This window comes from Oryctolagus cuniculus, chromosome 18 (assembly GCF_964237555.1).
Source record: "Oryctolagus cuniculus chromosome 18, mOryCun1.1, whole genome shotgun sequence".
Classification (NCBI taxonomy): domain Eukaryota; kingdom Metazoa; phylum Chordata; class Mammalia; order Lagomorpha; family Leporidae; genus Oryctolagus; species Oryctolagus cuniculus.
In genome coordinates, this window is record NC_091449.1 from 21037962 (window position 1) to 21056150 (window position 18189).

At 45.8% G+C, this 18189-nt stretch overlaps 1 protein-coding gene across 3 annotated transcripts in view; it reads left to right on the top strand.

Annotated features, from left to right (window-relative positions):
* Positions 1 to 18189, top strand: part of TDRD12 (tudor domain containing 12) — a 104165-nt gene that overhangs the window by 58586 nt on the left and 27390 nt on the right. For all 3 annotated transcript variants that reach the window (XM_070062518.1, XM_070062519.1, XM_070062520.1), the window contains 5 exons: positions 5682 to 5742; positions 6103 to 6210; positions 14748 to 14933; positions 16466 to 16622; positions 17028 to 17155. In XM_070062518.1, coding sequence (XP_069918619.1) covers positions 5682 to 5742; positions 6103 to 6210; positions 14748 to 14933; positions 16466 to 16622; positions 17028 to 17155 — 640 coding nt within the window. The remainder of the gene's footprint in view (positions 1 to 5681; positions 5743 to 6102; positions 6211 to 14747; positions 14934 to 16465; positions 16623 to 17027; positions 17156 to 18189) is intronic.

Genomic DNA, 18189 nt, shown 5'->3' on the forward strand with positions numbered 1-18189 from the left:
AGTCCACTTATACCATGCCTCCTCAGAGTTTCAGAGATAGACCCACCATTTGGGACCATCTTACAGAACTGAGAGAACTCACCCTAAAAATGGTCCTTAGTATCATAGGTAGATGGTTTGTGATCACCAGCCCCTCTCAGTGAGATTCTGATTATAATACTATAAAAAATAAATAAGGTACAAAGTCTCCCCCTCAAAAGCCCAAGTTTGTCTACATGTAGACCCAGGGTCTTGTGTCCTAACTGTGGAATAGAAAAAAGCAGTTATTTCCTGTTGGTGCCCAAAACTAGGACAGCTTCAAGGATTCCTGGGAATGTCAGGTTTCTGCTGCATCTGGATCCCAAGTTATGGATTATTGGCAAAACCCCTATGTGAAGCATGAAAGCATGATGAGCAAGTACCTCTGGAACCCGGAATGCTAGCAGGCCTTGGAGGCCCTACAGCCAGAGCTGGGCTACGCCATGGCTCTAGGACTTCCAAACCTAGAAAAGCCATTCATTTGTATGTCTGGTAGGTTAGGAGCTGCCTTAGGAGTTCTGATTCAAAGGCTAAGACCTATCCAGAGACTGGTGCATTCTTTTCAGAACCACTGAGCTCTCTGGTTCAGGGATAGCCCAGTTGCCTAAGAACAGAGCTGCCATTCCCTTGTTGGTCAACAAGGCCTCTAAATTGATGCTGGGACAACCCATAGAGGCACAAACCCTTCAACAGGTGCAGACAGTGTTAGAAGTCAAAGGGCACCATTGGCTGACAGGAAGAAGACTTCTACCAGATTGTCCTGACAGGTCTGTCAGACTCTTAAACCTGAACATGTGTCCGCCTTGCAGCCCAGGTGAGGGGCCCGCAGCGTCAGTGTGTTGTCCAGCCCAGGTGAGGGGCCCGCAGCGTCAGTGTGTTGTCCAGCCCAGGTGAGGGGCCCGCAGCGTCAGTGTGTTGTCCAGCCCAGGTGAGGGGCCCGCAGCGTCAGTGTGTTGTCCAGCCCAGGTGAGGGGCCCGCAGTGTCAGTGTGTTGTCCAGCCCAGGTGAGGGGCCTGCAGCGTCAGTGTGTTGTCCAGCCCAGGTGAGGGGCCTGCAGCGTCAGTGTGTTGTCCAGCCCAGGTGAGGGGCCTGCAGCGTCACTGTAAGACAGACCTCCTCCAGCAGGCCTGACCTCTGGGACGAGCCCCTCGAGAACCTGCGTGCTGAATGGCACACGGATGGAAGGGCTGTTACAGAGGGAGCAGTGTGGGTGGCAGGCTATGCTGTGGAGAGTTTAACTGATGCCATAGAGCAGGAGCACTATCATCCCAAACCTCAGACCAAGAGGACAAACTGATCGCTCAGATTCAGGCCTTATAATTGGGAAAAAGTAAAACATTCAATATTTAGACCTATTCAAAGTACAGGTTTCTGGTAACTGCATGCCCACACCACCCATATGGTAGGAAAGGGGAATGTCATGAGCTGAAAACTCTGGTATTAAACATGAAGACCTAATCATGCTTCTTTGAGAGGCAGCTCAGCTTCCTCAGCAGGTGGCAGTTGTTTACTGAGAGGATGCATCCAGCGTGGACCAGGGAAACAGTAGGAAGAGAAGGCCACCAAACGGGGGAGGGGGATCAGCCTGCGGAGCCTGACAAGGTGCTGACCCCAATGATAGATCCTTCCACGTTCCCCAGCCGTCCCCAGTAGCCCCAGCAAGAATATGAGGAGGCTGAGGTTGGGATACGAGATGAGGATATCAGTGGTTCCTCAAAAATAGTGGAGTTCTCCCAGGATCAGACCAACAGAAGCTCATTAAACTCTTCCATGATGCTGCCCGCTGTGGGAGAGAGAACTGGTAGAAACTGATCTATGGGGTCTTTACAGGGAAAAACCATAAAGTAGGTGACCCTGCCCTGTGAAGTCATGTGTCCACAATAATCCCCCAGACCATCCTGTCTTTATCATTGATAAAACCACTCCACCATGGAGGGACACACCCAGAAGACTGACAGATGGGTTTTACAAGATGCTCCCTAGATCTGGACTCCAGTACTTTTTGGTGTTCACCTGTACCTTTACAGAGTGGAGGGTGCCTTCCCACTGCACTGAAAAGGCCGTAGAACTTTGTAGACTCCTCTTTTGGGAGATAATCCCTCATTTTAGACTCAATCCCTCCAGAGTAATAATGGGCCATCCTTCTTAGCAAGTGTTGCCCAGACCCTCTCAGGCCCCCAGGAATATGCCATAAGTTACATGCCTCCTGGCTCCCCGAGTGTACTGGAAAGGTTGAGCAAATGAATCACATCCTTGAGAAAACCATAGCCAAGCTCTGCCAAGAAACACACAAACCATGGACCAAAAGCTTCCCAAAGCAATCCTCAGGGTCCACACTGCCCCCAGGGGTGTGATGTGTGGAAGACCTTTCCTTACCACTGACCTCACAGACAGGGGCCTGATCAACCCGGGACAGGTCGAGAGTCATCCTGGAACATGGAGCGCAGGTTTGCCAACTCCTCAGGAGACATCATCCCATGCCCAGTTTCAACCAGGGGACCATGTTTTGCTTACAACTTAGAGTGGAAAGGACCATTATTGAGGGATCTTGGCCACCCTTACTGCAGTAAAATGCAAAGGAGTCCCCAGCTGGGCCTACCTCTCCCAGTAAAGCAGGTCTCTTCTAAGCCCCATAGGCCGCTCCCAAGGAGCCCACCTACTACTGCGAGCCAGTGATGGAGCTGAGACATCTCCTCAAGGGAAGAACAGATGAGCTCCAGCAGCTCTGTGTCAGGCTGACACTGGCTGGGGCTGTCACCCACCCCTCCATCAGAAGAGCCAAGGTCTAATTGAGGGCAAGGGATTTTTACACCTCCAAGGTTTAGAGTTCAGCTGTCCTTCCTCAGCACACAGCACTACACACGATGAGACCTTTGTCCCCCTCTCCTTAAGCTCTTCCTGACTTACTGTGTGTCCATCCCCAGCTCCAAACCAGTCAGGAACAAGGACTATCTAAACCCTGACTGCAGAAGATCCCCTACTGCCATGATAGGAACTTCCCCAGTCTGCATGCCTGCCCAGAACACCCCTGGGTGACCCGTATGTGGCCTTCCTGGGGTGATGGTAGTGAGTAGCACACTGTTTTTTGAGTGTGTCATGTGTACAGAAACCCATAGTCACCTACACAGAGCACTGAGCTAAGTGCAAACCAAACGAAAATGGCATGTGCCAAGGAGAATGAACCAGAAGTGCAGTCTGGGTGCTGATCCACACGCTGTGTGTGGGGAGTTCACACCTCCTCAACCCTGTAAAAGTACCTGTTCAGCTCCCGTGAGGGAGTCAGGTGGCGAAACCTCTTCTTGCTGTGCTGTCTCTAGTGTTTGAGGATAAGCCCCCAGTAAGCCTTGTCTGGGTTGCATCGTGGCCTCTTGCCAAATGCTGCTTGCAAGTGAGTCAGAGAACCTGGAGTTGGTAACGCTTCCTCCTCGGCTGTGCCTCTGGTGCCCCAGTGTGAAGACTGCTTTCATTGTCTCCCAAGAACCAGCCCCTGATAGTACCCTAGGGTGGGAGCACTGAGAAGAACCAGGGGATCCAGAGATTGCCCTCTTTGTTTAGTTCCCTGTGATGTTGCCATAACCAAAGGAGCCTGGTCCTCAACCCTGGACTTTCTGGAGATTTCTCTGTGTAGATAGAGTTGAGCCTCCCGTGGCTAGCTCAGCATCATTTGTCTTGGGTTGGCCATGGCAGTTAACCACCTGCCCATCTGTTTTCTGTCTTGTAAGGTTTTGTTTTGGAATGTTGTCTCTTCTATGATTCTCTCTTTGTCTTTAAAAATAACTTTACTGAGATAGTATATAACAAGAGTTTACCCTGTAAAGTATTAATAAGGGTCTTCAAAATGTTCACAGGAATGCATATTTTGCAAAAAGCTATACATGGAATTCAAAAATGTTTTGTATCAAGACTCTATCTCTTAATTCCATTTTCCATGAACTTCTTGATGTACCCTCATATACTTTATTTTTTTAAAGATTTGTTTATTCAAAAGTCAGAGTTACACAGAGAGAAGAGAGGCAGAGAGAGAGAGAGATCTTCCATCAGATGGTTCACTCCCCAATTGGCTGCAACGGCCAGAACTGCACCAATCCAAAGCCAGGAGCTTCTTCCGGGTCTCCCACACGGGTGTAGGGGCCCAAGGACTTGGGCCGTCTTCTACTGTTTTCCCAGGCCATAGCAGAGAGCTGGATGGGAAGTGGAGCAGCCAGGTCTTGAACTGGTGCCCATATGGGGTGCCGGCGCTTCAGGCCAGGGTGTTAACCCACTGAGCCACAGTGCCGGCCCCACCCTCATGTACTTTTTTTTTTTTTTTTTTAAATTTTTATTTTTTTTGACAGAGTGGACAGTGAGAGAGAGAGACAGAGAGACAGAGAGAAAGGTCTTCCTTTGCCGTTGGTTCACCCTCCAATGGCCGCCGCGGCCGGCGCGCTGCGGCCGGCGCACCGCGCTGATCCGATGGCAGGAGCCAGGAGCCAGGTGCTTTTCCTGGTCTCCCATGGGGTGCAGGGCCCAAGCACCTAGGCCATCCTCCACTGCACTCCCTGGCCACAGCAGAGGGCTGGCCTGGAAGAGGGGCAACCGGGACAGAATCCGGCGCCCCGACCGGGACTAGAACCCGGTGTGCCGGCGCCGCTAGGCGGAGGATTAGCCTAGTGAGCCGCGGCGCCGGCCCACCCTCATGTACTTTAAAACGTACATAGTTCAGTGGCTTTAGTATATTCAGAGACTTGTACAACCATGAGCATGGTCTAATTCCAGAATGTTTTCAGCAGCACAAAAAGAAACTCGGATCCATTTGCAGTAGCCCCTGGCAACCACTGATCTACTTTCTGTGGGTTTTCCTATTCTGACCATTGATTGTATATAAAAGGAAACATGTAATATATGTAACTGACTTCTTTCATTCAGTACAGTGCTTTCAAAATTCATCTCTGTCATAGTATAGATGAGTACTTTGTTCTTCTTTATGACTGAGTAATATTCTATTGCATGGATACAGCACATTTTCTCTGTCTTTTCATCAGTGAGTGGACATCTGGGTCTTGTAGCTTGTGCATTAAGCAACTCCATTTCCAGGAATGAAGTTTCAGGAAAGAGGACCCCTGGGTGTGTGTGTGTGTGTGTGTGTGTGTGTGTGTGTGAGAGAGAGAGAGAGAGAGAGAGAGAGAGAGAGAGAGAGAGAGATCTCCACCATCTGTGATCTCCTCTGGCTTGTGAGTTCTCTGTGGCTGTCACTAGTCCTTACCCACTTGGGGCTGGGGCCTAGGCTGAAGGAAAGCAGTGTTGATTTTCTTCTCTGAGTTAGCAGAAGCTGTAGTGGGCAAGTCCTCCCTGATCCTGTCTTCTCAGCCATAGAATAAAGATACTGAAGTAGACCAGTCATTCCCGAGCATGGTCTGGCCCCCTTTCTGCACAAGGGCCTGGGCCCAGGGTTGCTGCAGCACAGATGCAGGCTCGGGGTGGGAAGTGGGAAGCATGCAGCTGGCATGGCTCCCATGGGCTGGTGTCTTCATAAACCAGACACAACAGGGCAAGCCATGATTTTATAGCTTTGCCTTGGGATGTGTAGTCCATTTTACCTCTACTTAGGAAGAATTAAAATAACAGTGCAAGGGAGGAAACAAACACTTTTTCCTTCAGGTCGTTCCTTCTCAACTGTTTTGCAGACTACTGCAGTTCTTAAATCCGGACCCTTTGAGAGCTGATGGAATCTCTGATCTACAGCAGGTATTTCAGGCCCTAAAAATGTTAGAAGAGAGAGGGAACAGTTTTCTCTGTCAGTCCCTCACTTTTCTCCCTCCAGACTTGGTATGAGGAGAGAAACTCATAGATGAAGGACTTTACCTGGAGACACCTTTTCAGAAATTACCCAGTGAATCACTGCTTTAAAGAAATGGTTATTTTTTTTTTAACTTCTTTAGGTATTTGGTTATTGTGTTTTCAACTTGGCAGTGTGGGTGCATTTTGTAAGTTAATGGACTTGGGTTTTCACACTGTGAACTTTTTTTTTTTTTTTCAGTTTTGTAAAGTTGTTGCTACCCTGTACTTCAGGGCAGACATGGTTGTGTGATGCCTGTATCTGCTTAGTTGCAGAAGTTGAAGTCGGCTGTGCAACCGCCTGTTGCAGTGCTCTGGAACAGGATCGAGCCCTGCTTGACCATTGACACGTCCCCTCTTTCAGCGGACCTGAAAAAGGTAAGTGCGCTTGTGAACCCAACTCCTGAAGAGGCACCGTCCTCCTCCAGCATGGAGTTCTTCATAAACACATCTATGGTTCTACTTTGCTTTGAAGTCCTCCCCTAAGCTTTTTTTTTAAATAATTTTTTTAGAGATTTATTTTATTTATTTGAAAGAGTTACAGAGAGAGGTAGAGAAGAGAGAGAGGTCTTCCATCCACTGGTTCACTCCCCAGATGGCTGCAATGGCCGGAGCTGTGCCTATCCAAAGCCAGGAGCCAGGAGCTTCTTCTGGGTCTCTCACATGGGTACAGGGACCCAAAGACTTGGGCCATCTTTCACTACTATCCAAGGTGATAGGAGAGAGCTGGATAGGAAGAGGAACAGCTGGGACTAGAACCAGCACCCATATGGGACACTGGCTTTAACCTGCTGCGCCACAGTGCTGGCCCCCTCCCCTAAGCTTTTGCTGCTAACTTCTCGTTGACTCTTCAGCCCAGGCTGAGTCTAAGTGAACAGTACTTTTGGGAGAAGCTGTTTTGTGACTGCAAGCCTTGCGAAGCCCATGTTCAAATGTGCCTCTGAAAAGGGGCTCCAAGGAACAGCCAGTGGCCAGGGCAGATGTAACACACGTACTTCTGAATTGGTCTTCTCCAAACTGCCTCACAGACGATGCTTTCACTTGGCAAATTCATCATGTATGATTACTTCCTGGTAGAAAAGAAAGGTTCAAAATATTTTTTTAAAAAATGGATACAGGAGTTTTCAAGATGGTGTATTATGGAAGGAGCTTACTGCTCTAGACTAGGGGAAGATAGTTAAAGAAGTGGAGAGAGTGCAATCTCAGGGAAGAGAAAATGGCAGAGGAAACTCCATACAAATTAAGAGGGACACCACGGACCTAGGTGGAGGGTGTAGATGTGCACAACTCAGGACCCCAGCAGCTGAGAGCCTCAGCACCAGCTTTGGAGAGTGAGGTGAGACCAGACTGCAGCAGCCCAAGCCAATGGTGATAAAGCTGTGGGAAGAGCCTGGTGTGAATCCAACTTGGAGCCCTGTGGAGGACAGTATACCTGCCAACCTAGAGGGAAAAAAATGGGGCGCGTTTCTCTGTGCACAACCACCTGGCACCAGTGCCCTGTAACTAGCCAGTGAACATACGTAACAGCTGCTCCAGCTCATGTGTGCATGCCCAGCAACCAGCTGAGAGGAGATGCCTGAGTCTGGCTGGGAGAACTGACAGGGTACTGGGGACTTGTAACTGTGGGAGCCTTGTGTGCCAGGATGGGACTGCATGGGAGGGCGCAGGGTGTGGCTGGGACTTGGGGCAGTCACTGTGGGCGGTTGCACATGTTCAGGGCTCCCAGATTGCCTAGTGAGGGTCACTGCTTCAGGATCCGGGTTTACACTGAGAACTGCACAGATCCTTTGGGTGTTCTTGTGGCAGCATGGATGAAAATTGTATCTACTAGGGCTAGCACCCAGGCCTTGGTCTACTTTGAGGAGAGGAGGTGATGAGCTGAGTCTAGACCAACAGCAGAATAAACCTCCCCTCTGATAATAATAATAATAATAATAATAATAATAATAATAAAAGATTTACCATGCCCAACATAAGTGTAACCTTGGGGACTCCCCTCACCTTGGAGCACTGAACAGAACTTCTTGACTACACCCAACTCATGCCTGAATATATTCACTGAAAGAGCAGACACTCCACAAAGGCTTAGTCCAAAAATAAAAGCTATCACAGAGAAAAAATAAGAACAAAAAGTATCACCACAGATGCCTAATAATAAACAGCAATTCAAGAAACAAGAATAAGGAAGATAACATGACATCCTCCAAAGAACATAGCACTTCAGTACTAAAATGTAAAGATGAAGAGATTGATGAAATGCCAAATGGATTTCAAAAAATTGATTGTAGAATTACTTAAAAGTGATCAAAAGCAAATTCAAGAGGTAAAGAAATATGTACATGACATGAATGAAAAATTTTCCCATGAAATGGACTATTCAAAGAGAAATCAAAATATTAGAAATGAAAAATTCAGGAGGTCAAATAAAAAATGTACTGGAAAGCCTTAACAACAGACTTGGTGAAACAGAAGAAAGAATATATGAAGAGAAGTATCTGGAAATTTTACATTCAGACCAAAAGAAAAAGAAGAAGAAATTAGAAAACTGAAAAACACTGTTGGAGATTTATGGGATACTCATAAGCGACCCAATAGATAGGTTTTAGAAGTTCCTGAAGCTGTGGAAAGAGAGAATGGATTAGAAGGCCTTTTTAATGAAATAATTACACAAAACTTTCCCCAATTTGGACAAAGAAGGGGATGTCCAAGTACAGGAAGCACATAGAACTCCTAATAGACATGACTAGAAAAGATCTTCACTGTGACAAATTGTAAACTCCCTACAGTAAAACATGTGGAAAAAATGCAGGAGAGAAATGCCAGGTTACTTTCAGAGGATCTCCAGTTAGACTCATAGCTGACTACTCATCAGAAACCTTACAGGCTAGGAGAGAATGGTGAGATATATTCCAATTTATAAGAGGAAAAAACTGTCAACCCAGAATACTGTACCCTGCAAAGCTGTAATTTATGAATGAAGGTAAAATAAAGACCTTCCATAACAAACAGAAATTAAAAGAATATGTTGGGGCCAGCGCTGTGGTGTAGTGGGTAAAAATGCCTCCTGCAGTGCTGGCATCCCATGCAGGCACCATTTCTAGCTAGTCCTAGTTGCTACATAAAGAAACACAAAACATGGTCATCACTATGAAAGAAAGTGAAGGCAAAAAATCTCCCAGTAAAAGTACAAAAGAAATCCAAAGGAAACAATAGGAATATTTATGGAAAAATGGCAGGGCCAAGTCAAGTCGTTATTTATCATTAGTCACCTTGGATGTAAATGACCTCAGGTCTCCAGTTAAAAGATACAGACTGTCTGGATTAAAAAATAAAACCCATCTATTTGCTGCCTACAAGAAACACATCTCACCAAGAAAGATGCACGCAGACTGAAAGTGAAAGGATGGAAAAAGATATTCCATGCTAACAGAAACCAAAAAAGAGCTGGTGTAGCCATCCTAATATCAGACAAAATAGACTTTAACACAAAAACTGTTAAAATATGCAAAGAAGGGCCGGCGCCGTGGCTCAATAAGCTAATCCTCCACCTTGCGGCGCCGGCACACCGGGTTCTAGTCCCGGTTGGGGCGCCGGATTCTATCCCGGTTGCCCCTCTTCCAGGCCAGCTCTCTGCTATGGCCAGGGAGTGCAGTGGAGGATGGCCCAGGTGCTTGGGCCCTGCACCCCATGGGAGACCAGGAAAAGCACCTGGCTCCTGGCTCCTGCCATCGGATCAGCGCGGTGCGCCGGCTGCAGCGGCAGCCATTGGAGGGTGAACCAACGGCAAAGGAAGACCTTTCTCTCTCTGTCTCTCTCTCTCACTGTCCACTCTGCCTGTCAAAAATTTAAAAAAAAAAAAATATGCAAAGAAGGGCACTATGTAATGATTAAGGGATCAATTCAACAGGAAGATGTGACTATTATAAATGTATATGCACCTCATTACAGGTCACCTGGTTGCTTAAAAAAATGTTGATGAATCTAAAGGGAGACATAGACTCTAATACAGTAGTAATGGGGGACTCCAATATCCCACTTTAAGCATTGGACAGATCAACCAGACAGAAAATCAACAAGCAAATAACACAGTTAATTGACACTACAGACCAAATGGATCTAACAGATATCTACAGAACTTTTCATCCTACAGATGCAGAATACACGTTCTTCTCACCAATGCATGGAACTTTCTCTATGATACACCACAAGTTAGGCCATAAAGCAGGTCTCAGCAGATTCAAAAATATCAAAATCATACCATACATCCTCTCGAATCACAGTGGAATGAAGCTGGAAATCAACTCAAGAATCTCTAGAACATAGGTAAACACATGGAGACTGAACAACATGCTCCTGAATGAACAGTGGGTCATTGAATAAATCAAAAAATTTCTGGAAGCAAATGACGATGCATCAAAACTTACGGGATACAGCTAAAACAGTGTTAAGAGGAAAGTTCACAGCACTCGGTGTCTACATCAAGAAATTAGAAAGGCACCAAATAATGAACTATTATTGCATCTCAAGGACCTAGAAAAACCACAGCAAACTAAACCCAAAATTAGTAGGAGAAGAGAAATGATTTTTTAAAGATTATTTATTTGAAAGTCAGAATTACACAGAGAGAGGAGAGGCAGAGAGAGGGGGGGGGAGGTCTTTGATCCGATGGTTCACTCTCCAGACGGCCACAACAGCCAGAACTGTGCCGATCTGAAGCCAGGTGCCAGGAGCTTCTTCTCAGTCTCCCATGCAGGTGGACCCCGTGGACTTGGGCCATCTTCTACTGCTTTTCTGGGCCATAGCAGAGAGCTGGACAGAAAGTGGAACAGCCATTTCTCGAACTGGTGCCCATATGGGATGCCAGCGCTTCAGGCCGGGCGTTAACCCACTGTGCCACGGCGCTGGCCCCAAGAAAAGAAATAATTAAAAATGGAGAAGAAAAAAAAACAAAATTGAAACAAAAAAAGCAGTACAAAACATCAGGGAAGGGTCCAGTGCCGTGGCTCACTTGGTTAATCCTCCGCCTGTGGCGCTGGCATCCCATATGGGCACTGGGTTCTAGTCCCAGTTGCTCCTCTTCCAGTCCAGCTCTCTGCTGTGGCCCGGGAAGGCAGTGAAGGATGGCCCAAGTGCTTGGGCCCCTGCACCCGCATGGGAGACTGAGAAGAAGCACCTGGCTCCTGGCTTCAGATCAGCACAGCGCTGGCCGTAGTGGCCATTTAGGGGGTGAACCAATGGAAGGAAGACCTTTCTCTCTGTCTCTCTTACAGTCTATAACTCTACCTATAAAAAAATAAAAAACAAAACAAAAACAAACAAAAAAACCCAGAGAAACAAAGAGCTGTTTTTTTGAAAAAATAAACAAAATTGACAGGCAGACCATTGGCCAAACTAACCAAAAGGAAAAGAGAAAAAAGAGGGAGAAGACCTAACAATAAAATCAGAGATGAAAAAGGAAATGTAACAGCAGACACCACAGAAATAAAAAGAATCTCAGAAATTACTACAAAGAACTATATGCCAACAAATTGGGAAACCTAGAAGCAATGGATAGATTCCTGGATACATACAACCTACCTAAATTGAGCCATGAAGACATAGAAAACCTGAACAAACCAAAAACCAAGATGGAAATTGAATCAGTAATAACTGATCAAGAAACGCCCAGGACCAGATGGCTTCACTGCTGAATTCTACCAAACTTTTAAAAAACTGACTCCAATTATTTTCAAACTATTCAAAACAATTGAAATGAAGGGAAACCTCCCAATCTCCTTTCATGAAGCCAGTATCACCTCAATTCCTAAACTTGAAAAAAAACACAACAGCGAAAGAGAACTATAGACCAATTTCCTTGATGAACATAGATGTAAAAATCCTCAATGAAATACTAGCCAACTGAATGCAGCAACTCATCAGAAATATTATTCACCAGGACCAAGTAGGTTTTATCCCTGGTATGCAGGAATAGTTCAACATTCACAAATCAATCTATGTGCTACCTCACATTAACAAACTGAAGAACAAAAACAATATGATTATCTCAATAGATGCTGAGAAAGCATTTGATAAAATACAATATCCTTTCATGATAAAAACTTTGAGCAAATTGGGTATAGAATGAACATTCTTCAATACAATCAAGGCAATTTATGATAAACCCACAGCTAGCATCCTATTGAATAAGGAAAAGTTGGAAGTATTCCCACTAAGATCTGGAACCAGACAGGGATACCCACTATCACCATCATTATTCCGTATAATCCTGGAAGTTTTAGCCAGAACCATTAGACAAGAAAAATAAATCAGAAGGATATAAATTGGGAAGGAGGATGTTTGCAGATGAAATGATTCTATATATAGGGCATCCAAAAGACTCCATTAAAACTATTGGAACTCATAAAAATGAGTTTGGTGAAGTGGCAAGATAAAAAATCAACACAAAAAATCAGTAGCCTTTGTATACATAGACAATGCCATGGCTTGATTCTAAGATCAATCCCATTCACAATAGCCACAAAAAAATTAAATACTTCTAAATAAATTTAACCAAGGATATCAGTGAACTCTACAATGAGAATTACAAAACATTAAAGAAAGAAAGGAAGAAAAAAATGGAAAAATCTTCCATGTTCATGTATTGGAAGAATCAATATCATCAAAATGTCCATACTGCTGATAGCAATTTACAGATTCATTGTGATAACAATCAAAATACCAAAGACATCCTTAGATACAGAAAAAATGATGCTGAAATTCATATGGAAACACAAGAGACCCTGAATAGCTAAAGCAATCTTATACAACAGAAACAAAGCCAGAGGCATCACAATACCAGATTTCAAGACATACTACATGCAGCTCAATTCACAATAGCTAATATATGGAATCAACCCAAATGTCCATCAGCTGATGACTGGATAAAGAAATTGTGGGATATGTACACCATGGAATACTACACAACGATTAAAAAAAAATGAAATTCTGTTGTTTACAACAAAATGAGTGAAACTGAAAAACATCATACTTAGTGAAATAAGCCAGTCCCAAAAAGACAAATACCATATTTTCTCCCTGACCTGTGATAACCAATAGAGCACCTGAAAGGTAATCTATAGAAGTGAAATTGACATTCTGAGATACAGTGACTTTGAATAGCCCTTGTCTTAACTGTTGAAGAACAGTTTTTTTTCATGCAATTTCTTGAACTCTTAGTATAGAGTTAGTCATATGATTATAGTTAATTGAAAGTAGATCTTAGTAAAAAATAACAATGGGAATAGGAGAAAGAGGAGGAAAAGGGGTGGGAGGGTGGGTACTGTGCAAAGAATCAGTATATTTCTAAAGTTATGAATTGCATGAAGTGTATGGTCCTTAAATAAAAGGTTTCTGGAAAAAAATGTATACAAAGAGAGACAGGTATTAGTGGACAGAAGTGTCTACAGGCCTTTCGAAGATGGAAAAACAAGTGGTGCACTGTGGCCGATGATAGTGGACAGAGTGAGGCTGTGAACTTTCCTGCCCTGTTCCCTGAACATGCAGAGCCAGTTTGTATTGTTTCCAGGAGAGAGAGATTGGAGACTCTTTCTGGAAAAACCACATGGCCCTGGAGAAGTAGCCTCTAGATGATTCTGTCTGGAATTCTCCCAGTGCAGATGCCCACCTCCTGGCCTGCATTCCCTCAGTGACATGACACTCACATGATGACAGGTTGTCCCACCCACCAAGCTTCTAGCCAGGTTTTAGTGTTGGCCTCTGCAGTAGTTCACAAACAAGAGAGACCAAACTCTGAAGGAAATAGACAATGCCAAGATAGAAGAACATGTGAGAATGTAAAAGGATCCTCCAGAATCAGAGAAGAAAACTGCATCCAGTTAACATGACACGGTGCTATAAAAAAAGGAACAGTGAGAAAATAAAAACATGGAAATCCAAGCAATTACAGAAACTTTCAAAATCAGCAGTTGGTTTGAGATATAAAAGAGAAGCTAACTATCAAAGTAGAACCACAAAGGCAAAGAGATGGAAATAATTTTAAAAAACAAAAAAGATTTTTGACCAGTCCAAGGTCTGAAAGTGGGATTTCTAGAGAGAGATGGAAGGGGGCAGATGGTTCTCTGAAGGGTGAGCTGTGGCCATTGTCCCGCCTGCGGCCATGACTCTGCAAATTAGCGGTTAGTCTGCCATCACGGACAGAGGATGGCAGGTGTGTGGCTGTGAGGCAGCTACACCCAGGGGTCTTGGAGATCGTGGAGGCTTCTAGAAGAAGAGGACCTGGTCCTCCCAGGACCAGCAGTCGGAATGATCTCGGATGTCTCCGCAAGAACAAGGGGTGTGGCCTTGAGCCCTCTGGTGAGAAGTGAGTCCCTTCCTCATTATGTCAGGGAGGGGAGAGGTGGACTGAAAACGCCTTCAGATGTTCAGAGCTCCACAGAATGTACATCCCCTGTTCTCCATCAGAGCGAAGGCTTAAGCCAAGAAGGGAACTCCCGGGATGGCAGTCGAATGCTGAATGCATAGAAACAGCCTGGATCGCAGTGGCTTCGGGGAGGAGGAGGTCACAGAGAAAGGGTGCTGAGGAGCCCAGCCTTGGGGAGATCCTGACATGGTTGGAAAGCCGGTGGAACATTTGGATTTTAGTGTCGGAGACGTAGGAAAAGGAGCAAATAGAAGTGTGTTTTTAAAAAGCCTTCCAAGCGAAGCTGATAGACGGACTGATTATTAGACAAATAGGGAGGAAGAGCCACACTGATGTCCCAGAGTGCTTGAAGCAGAGGTCAGTGTGCCACCTATGGGGAATACCATATTCAGTAGAGGCTAATCTGTAGTGGTTATTGGACTAAAGTGAACAATGACATGGAGTTTTTGTTGGTTTCCTGTACTTTATTGTGGTTTTGGGGTTTTGTGTTTCGTAGACTCTTCAAAGAAACAAGTACCCTGGACCCAGCCACACGGAATCCTACTCGTGGCCTCCCATAGCGCGTGGCTGCGATGTGGTGGTCATTTCTCACTGTGGAAATGACCCTTTGCTGTACCTCCCACCAGTTCTCACAATTTTGCAAACGGGGGGCTGCTACAAGTCGCTGCCAAGTAGAAACGGAGTAAGTTGAGATGGTTTGGTTTCCCAACAAAGCGGATTCAGTGTTTATTTTTAACTGTTGGTGATGGTCTAGTGACAACTTACTCAATTTGTTTTCACCGTTTTATAGATAAGAACATTAACTCATGAAAAGTTACTTGGGTAAATTCTTAACAGCTGACAAGAGGTAGAAGTAGAATATAAGTATCTACTGTTATACATTCTTTAAATTATTTCATAACAACCACATTGTTTTATAATCCTGCTTTGACCACATGAGGGGACCACATGAGGGGATCTGAAAATAACTGAGAAAGATGATGAGATGGAAAGGAATTGAGTATTAGAGTCGAATGATGGTGGGCAGAGACAGCTACCCTTACTGGGTTTTGTCTTATGGGTGAACTGATGGATCTGAAATCTGGCACAAAGGGTGCAGTACAAGTAGTTCTGCCACTCGTCGTCAGGTGACAAATAGTAGGCAGAAACGTGCAGTAGTTTGTTGTTATGCTATGCAGTTTAATGATTGCCCTTTGGACATGTGCATCATTTTATATATATATTGATTTAATCAAATGAGTAATTAACCACTTTTTAATTTATTTGGAAGAGAGAGATATAAACAGAGATCTTCCATCTACTGGTTCATTCCCAAAATGCCTGCGATAGCCAGGACTGAGCCAGGCCAAAGCCAAGGGCCCAAAATTCAATCCAGATGTCCCATGTGGATGGCAGGAACCCAAGTTCCTGAAGCCATTACATGCTGCCTGCTAGAGTCTGCATTAGCAGGCACCGGAATCAGAAGTAGAACTGGGACTTGAACCCAGGCACTCTGATAATAGGATGTGGGCATCCCAAGTGGCATCTTAGGCACTGTGCGGTCACCACGGTCACCACGAATGCATGCGTGTCTATCCCCGAACTAGTGAACAGCTGAGCCGTGCTGGTGAGATGCCACTTAGGTTAAAGAGAAAGGGATGTCCAGATCTTCCTCCTCGTGCCCCCCCTGCTTTCTCCACACCTCTGTGGCTGCCCTGCTCTCAGCCCTTTGCCTGGAAGTTGCACTCACCTGGGTTCTGTCTTCGTCAGTGGAGGGCATGTGTCCGGGAGGGGGGCTGGTGGACTGCCGAGGTCGGAAAGGGGGTCTCCTCAGGAAGAGGTGTCAGCCTTTGGGAAGGCCCTTCTCAGTGGTGCCTCCTCGCACTGCGGGGTCTGGGGCCAGACTACCGTGTACTAGCTGTGCAGCTTTGGGCAGCTGGCTTACCTCTCTGTGCCTCAGACCTGCCATCTGTGAGATGGAGTAACAGTAGACCCCCCCGTGAAGGAGTGTCCGGAGGACTCGGTGAGAACTTGTGAAGTACTAGGTTTAAGCCCTAGGGAAATCTCACTCAGTGTGTCTCAGTCTAATGAATTTTGCTGAACTCTTCAATGACGATGGTTGTAAAAACTTGTGAGAGGCTTATGCTGTGCAGGGAGATGTTCTGGATGTTTCCATACACTAAGTTGGATTCCTAACCAGTGTCCACAATTACTTGAATTTGCTTGTCTTTGCAGCCTCTTGCAGTCATCGTGTGCCCTGGGTGGAAAAAGGCCCAATTAACTTTTGAATTATTGGAAGACTATAGCAAGTCCTCGAGGCCTCTTCATCCCATGTTGTTAACAATCGGACTCCACAAAGACGAAGCCAAAAATCTGAAGCTGCCCAGGGGGTGTAAGCGTCCTTTCCGGGCTGTTGGGTTTTCCTGTGGAAGATGGTGGATCCCTGCCCAGCGGGCCGTGTGATGACGGGGCCCTCGCTCCCCATCAGTCACCAGTGGGTGACCTTGAGACAGCGGTGTGAATTCGTTCATTTGGCAGCTCTTTGTTGAGCATGTGGAGTGTGTTAGGTGCTGGACACGTGGTGTGGACTCCAGCCTTGCCTGCCTTTCAGGAGCACGAAGCCTGGTGGAGCCCAGGCACTGGACTAGATACTGGCAGGGACGAGCCTCAGTGGGCAGGGGCTGGCCGCACCCACCTGAGTAGACAAACCGCCTCTTGAAAAACACTGGAAGATTAGTAAAGGAAATGTTAGAGAAATTGTGGAAAATCTGATTTTTTTTTTTCTCTGAAAATGCAGGTGATGTGATTGTTACAACCCCACAGAGCCTGCTGCGGCTGCTCACGGACCAGAGCTTGCTGTTTCTCAGGCTCTGCCACCTGGTCCTGGATGAGGTGGAAGTGCTGTTCTCGGAAGCTAACGAGCAGGTAGGCCACGCGAAGGGTTGCAGTCCTGAGCGCTCTGCAGGGTCGGGGCGGTGTCCCGTGGGGAACAAACGGCTAATCCAAGCCCCCTTCCCCTTGTGACTTCTGTGATGGAGAGAATGTGTATCTGGAATTTCTTTCCCACTGTTAAAGTTCTCACTGAGAAGCAGTTCTTTACCAGGAGATTTTTCTGAATATTTAGTATTTTTCTGATTATGGAAGCAGGAATTCTTAATTTAGAGAATTTGAGCAGAGACCAGGGAAAAGCCCCACATTCATAATCTCACATTCAGAGGAATTGCTTCAACTGTTTTGAAGTATTTTGTTTCTTAATTCCTGTTTTCGTTGATGCATATATTTTATATCAAGAACATATTTTAGGTACAGTTTTGTAACTTGCATTTTGCAGTTAACACTGTTGTATTGTTAGTTGCTATTCTGCAGCATGATTTTCATTGGCCGTATGGCACTGAGTCACATGCGTGTAACACAATTTACTCCAAAATTGTCTTAGTTTTGGACACTTAACCTAGTTTGTATATGTCTTTGGCTAAAGATCTTACTTTTTTCCTCTGGGGTTACTGCTGTACATTTGCCTGTGAAAGCACAGACCGAGGGACACTCCCCCTGTGTCACCGACCCTGCTCCCGCACTCCTGGGCCCAGCTTGCTTTGCAGTCTAATTAGTAAATAGTGAGATCTCCTTAGCTTGGTTTGTATTTCCCTGCGTTGAACATTGTGTCCATCCCTCTATGAATTGCATATTCATTTCTTTACCTTCTGTGGGTGGGATGATCTTTGTCACCAGTTTTTAGAAGTTTCTGTATGGGCCGGCGCCGCGGCTCACTAGGCTAATCCTCCGCCTAGCGGCGCCGGCACATCGGGTTCTAGTCCCGGTAGGGGCGCTGGATTCTGTCCCGGTTGCCCCTCTTCCAGGCCAGCTCTCTGCTGTGGCCAGGGAGTGCAGTGGAGGATGGCCCAGGTGCTTGGGCCCTGCACCCCATGGGAGACCAGGAAAAGCACCTGGCTCCTGGCTCC